This window comes from Bactrocera latifrons, unplaced genomic scaffold (assembly GCF_001853355.1).
Source record: "Bactrocera latifrons isolate USDA-ARS-PBARC rearing strain unplaced genomic scaffold, ASM185335v1 scaffold_269, whole genome shotgun sequence".
Lineage (NCBI taxonomy): Eukaryota > Metazoa > Arthropoda > Insecta > Diptera > Tephritidae > Bactrocera > Bactrocera latifrons.
The window spans coordinates 46,228-50,539 of record NW_017536285.1 but is presented as its reverse complement, the minus strand read 5'-3'; the positions used below and the strand labels follow the sequence as shown (position 1 = coordinate 50,539).

Genomic DNA, 4,312 nt, shown 5'->3' with positions numbered 1-4,312 from the left:
TTTCTGTCCAATACATAAAGGTAGTTATCATTGTCGAAGTAACCCAGATCGCCGGTGTGAAACCAACCCTGATAGTCTTGCATACGTTTCGTCTCATTCGGATTGCCATAATAACCGTTCCACACCTTATTGTTATGCACCAATATTTCGCCGGTTTCGTTGTGTCCCAAGCTGCGACCAGCATCGTCAAGTATTTTCACCCTCAAACCGGGTACGAGTTTACCCACTGAACTGGGTTTGGTGATTCCCAAATTRGCTGAAACACCACCGCATTCAGTGAGCGCATAACCATAAGATATGTAACCATTAGTTACGTATTCCTGCATCTTTAACAAGGTCGGTACATAACAATTACCACCACCAATGCTGAGGAAGCGCACACTGACTAATCGCTCTTTGGTTAGAAGCGGTGACTTAACCAGTGTGGCAATGTGTTGTGGCGCCAAAGTGAGTATAGTCACCTTGTATTTGTCGATTAGTTCCAAAAGATATTCCGGTGTATAAGGTTTATCGACAAYAATGCGTGTGGCGCTATGGCCGCAACTGAAGAGCATGTTGAATAAACCCGTCGACCAGTCGATGGTGCTGAACGAGAGCAATACGTCCTTGCTGGACACAAAACTGAAGGCGAGTAATGAAGGTTTTTTTTCAGTAATTGAGCAGCACAATGACTRTAATTGTGTAAGGAAACTTACCCGTAATCGAAGAGGCAGCAAGAATTGGAAATGCATACATTCTTAGGTAGTCCAGTGGTGCTTGAGGTGCAGAGTATGGCTACCGTTTGATCTCCACCAATGGTAAGGTTTTGCGGACTGTAAAGTGGAGCATATCCAAATACTTTATAAAAATAGATTAGTTGACTACAAAAATAGTTAAGATTTTGAAATTTGATTTAAGAAAACTGTAATGATTATGCTCTATATTCCCGCTTCGAACATAGTTCTTACTGGAACAGCAATCTTCCATGGTCATGTCGTACAAATKKACGAAAAYACTYCAGCGYTGAGAGTATTCGACGCAGTAYYCRCWGGRGGAAGCAGAGGAAGAGGAAGACATACATTCCGTTGGAAAGACCAGGTGTAGAAGWACCTGGCTTCGCTAGGAATCTCAAAATGGCGCTACATTGCAAAAAGAAGAAAGATTGACGCGCTGTTGTTAACTCGACTATAACCACGTAAGCGGTRTTTACGCCAGTAAAGAAGCAGGAGATATTTCGATATCCTTTCTTGCTTGTTGAGCAGTGTAAGGACTGAGGACTAAATGTTTATACCGTACGTTCTACTATATGTTTACTGCGGAACGGATTTGGAACTTCTTTGTTCATGGCTTAAACAAAATTCTTGCGTTGAACGTGCTTTATGGTCTCGACCCGTGGCTTAAACCCTAATAGATGCTTGCTTGRAAACTCACACATAAAACATTTCACCCTTAGTGGGCTCCAGCAGATCCTCGATTCTCGGCAGATCGCCACGATGCTCCTTCAAAGTATAAACATTCGCCTTCAACATTTTGCTGACCGCACTCACTCGATCGTAGATGCTGCCATCACAAAAGATCAAACGCGGGCGTGTAGTGTAGAATAGATTTTTCATGGTAGCTGTGCATCATATGGAAATATCAAGAAGTGAATTTGAAATAAATGCATAAAATATAAACTGAAATAAGGGCAACTACGCCGCCACCTACACTCGTCTTGGTGCGGACTTAGCGCATGGAAGGGCGTACAATTCAGCAAACAGCCCAAAACCAAGGGCAGCAGATATGTGGTATTGCCGCCGGCAATACCGATAACATCGTCTTGCTTCAGACCCATAGCCTTGAAGTGTTGCGCCAGCCGAATACCGAAAGTAATCGCCTCGCCGTTAGTGAGTGCGGTGCCCTCGGTATCGGACAGCTGATTGCAATAAWAATAAAAAAAAWTTTATAATGTTTGGATTAGCATTTTTTGTTGTTGTTGTTGTTCACATACCTGACATATATTTCCGGCATTATTGCGCATAAATGCTAASAGCACTTTGCCAATGGAACAATCCGGATCGAAGAATTTCGGCGCCGCTGGACCGCTCCAAACTTTCGTATACTTATCGAACTCTGTATTGATGTGATCCATAATCCGTTTGTCTGATTTTTATTAAAAAAAAAAAAAATATTAACAGCCACAAAACGTATGCGTAGCGACTAATTTTACCGTCAAGCGGCTAACGGCTTACTTAACTGAATGGTCGAAATGGCATTATTTCTTTTTGGCTTGGTGATAATGCCTGGAGTTGATAAGGAATGTGGCGTTGGGTAGTTGTATGCGTATTAATGCATTKGCGGTTTGCTTGTATGTGTTAGCGCTGTGACCCTGTAGAAAAYTAAAATACTCATRTATGGGTRGGTAATTAGATAGAGTGGCTTTCTRAAAACGCTTCTAGGTCTTTGGGCGACTCATTGTCATACCAACGGAACTTAAACTCACTCATCTACTGTCTCSTCACACATTTGCTGTTGTCTCCTCTCTGAACTAGCCCGTGCTTCCGATGAAGTTCATCATTATAAAAAGTTGTACCGGTGTAATCTCCGAAATATCATCGAAAACYCTCGACCATTATTTGCGATTATTTTTCTACAGAAGATATTTTATAGCTCACAGCTTCTACAATAGGAACTCCACGTTCCTAGTCTGCTGGCACTTTCCAAGAGTTCTTATGCCTTTTCCTACTTATATAATATATAAGAAATATAAATTTTTGCTCTAACTCTTCCACACTCTTCAAAMATTTTTGTAAATATAATATATACTTGAATTTCAATCACATTTGGACTGATCGTGACATAGATCTTAAAGTTCAAGTTCTTATTTCGTTAAAAGATTAATTCGTCTTAATCATTTGGTTCCASCACGTTCCGTCCTTCATGGCTTTTCGGCATTCATGTTTAATATAACAACTGAATAAATCAGTTCAAATTTCCTGCTGGGTCCTGTTGAGCAATTCTCAGCCACAAACGTGTTGTTTGATAAGATTACTATGTTGCGCTAAAAAGTAAAAAAAAAAAAATGCGGCCAGTAAATGGCAATGACAGCCGAAAATCCATTCTGTCAAAGAAATATATGTTTACATTTACATGCAATAGAAAACATATCTTGTCAAGTAAATTAAAAATTTGTTTGTTAGCACTGTAACAGAAACTCGTTCATATATTCATTAAAATTCTTAGACTTTATAGATATATGTATGTATATACATATATGCTCGTAAATGCACTGCGATAAGTAATGACGTCACGAGCGATAGTTGCGCAATTTATCGTTCTATCTTTTACATCTMCCACAGGTACCTTCAAAAGCAGCCCAAAACTATGCAACACCTTAAAATGTAATGAAATGTGCAGTATTTYCAACACAGATTGACTCATAAGCTTTAAACCATATATTTTCAGGTGCGTGTCTATGCTAATAGTATTTTTTGGTTGGCAACTTGGCTGGAGGATTTTTTGTGAAGGCTTTTGTTGCTTTACAAGTATAATGTTATAAGTAAAAATATTAAGGCAGTCCTCACTCAATATATAAAAATAAAATGCAAAATTAAAAAAAATAAAATTGATTTTAATCATACATAAGCGCTATTTTAGGAGATTAACTACAGTTAGAATTTTAAAAAAATCCATTTTTTTAATATTATTTTATATATTATTTTTTAATATTAATCAACCCACATATATTTAAGAATAGACACAAAAAATTGCAGTTAGTTGCTGAATGTTTTCGAAGTAACACGCAAATCTTAAAAGTCGTTTCAGAGTGCTTTATGCATATATTTATATATGTTCTATATTTTAAGCACGCACTGTAACTTTATTGAAGGTACAAACAATTTTCGAAGATCCTTCACTACAGCAGAGATTCTAGCCTTTTCCGTGATTGCAACTTAAAACTAGTTCTCTACCTGAAGATAAACTTCTACAATGACCTATGATTGAAAGAAATAAATAAAAATTGACAAAACAGTGATGAACTAAAAAAATGTGAATAATAAATATTTCAAGAGCAAATCGAGCTCAATTACTAACTTAATKAAATATTAATTGACTAGTAAATCTTTCATTATTCTTTAACTTAATTTTTTGGTGAGTTTGTATGTTTATATCACTAATCATATATAAAAGATATGAAGCTGAATCAATCAATAGTTATTTTGATTTTTGAGGATAATTAAGTCTTAATTGAGCAATCTAAAATTTAATAAATTAGAGAATAAACTGAYTTATTATACTCAGATCCACACTCAGTGGATTACAATTTAGAAACCAAGAGTGTGGGGTTTACAAC

The 4,312-nt window shown here is 37.0% G+C and overlaps 1 protein-coding gene across 1 annotated transcript in view; it reads right to left on the bottom strand.

The window, feature by feature from the left end:
- LOC108969859 (luciferin 4-monooxygenase-like) overlaps positions 1–2,214 on the bottom strand; it is a 3,658-nt gene extending 1,444 nt beyond the window's left edge. Inside the window, exons 1-5 of the mRNA XM_018934843.1 lie at positions 1,970–2,214; positions 1,687–1,894; positions 1,411–1,597; positions 696–812; positions 1–621 (exon numbers count right to left, since the gene is read on the bottom strand). Coding sequence (XP_018790388.1) covers positions 1–621; positions 696–812; positions 1,411–1,597; positions 1,687–1,894; positions 1,970–2,110 — 1,274 coding nt within the window. The 5' untranslated portion in view covers positions 2,111–2,214. The remainder of the gene's footprint in view (positions 622–695; positions 813–1,410; positions 1,598–1,686; positions 1,895–1,969) is intronic.
- Positions 2,215–4,312: the final 2,098 nt, after the last annotated feature.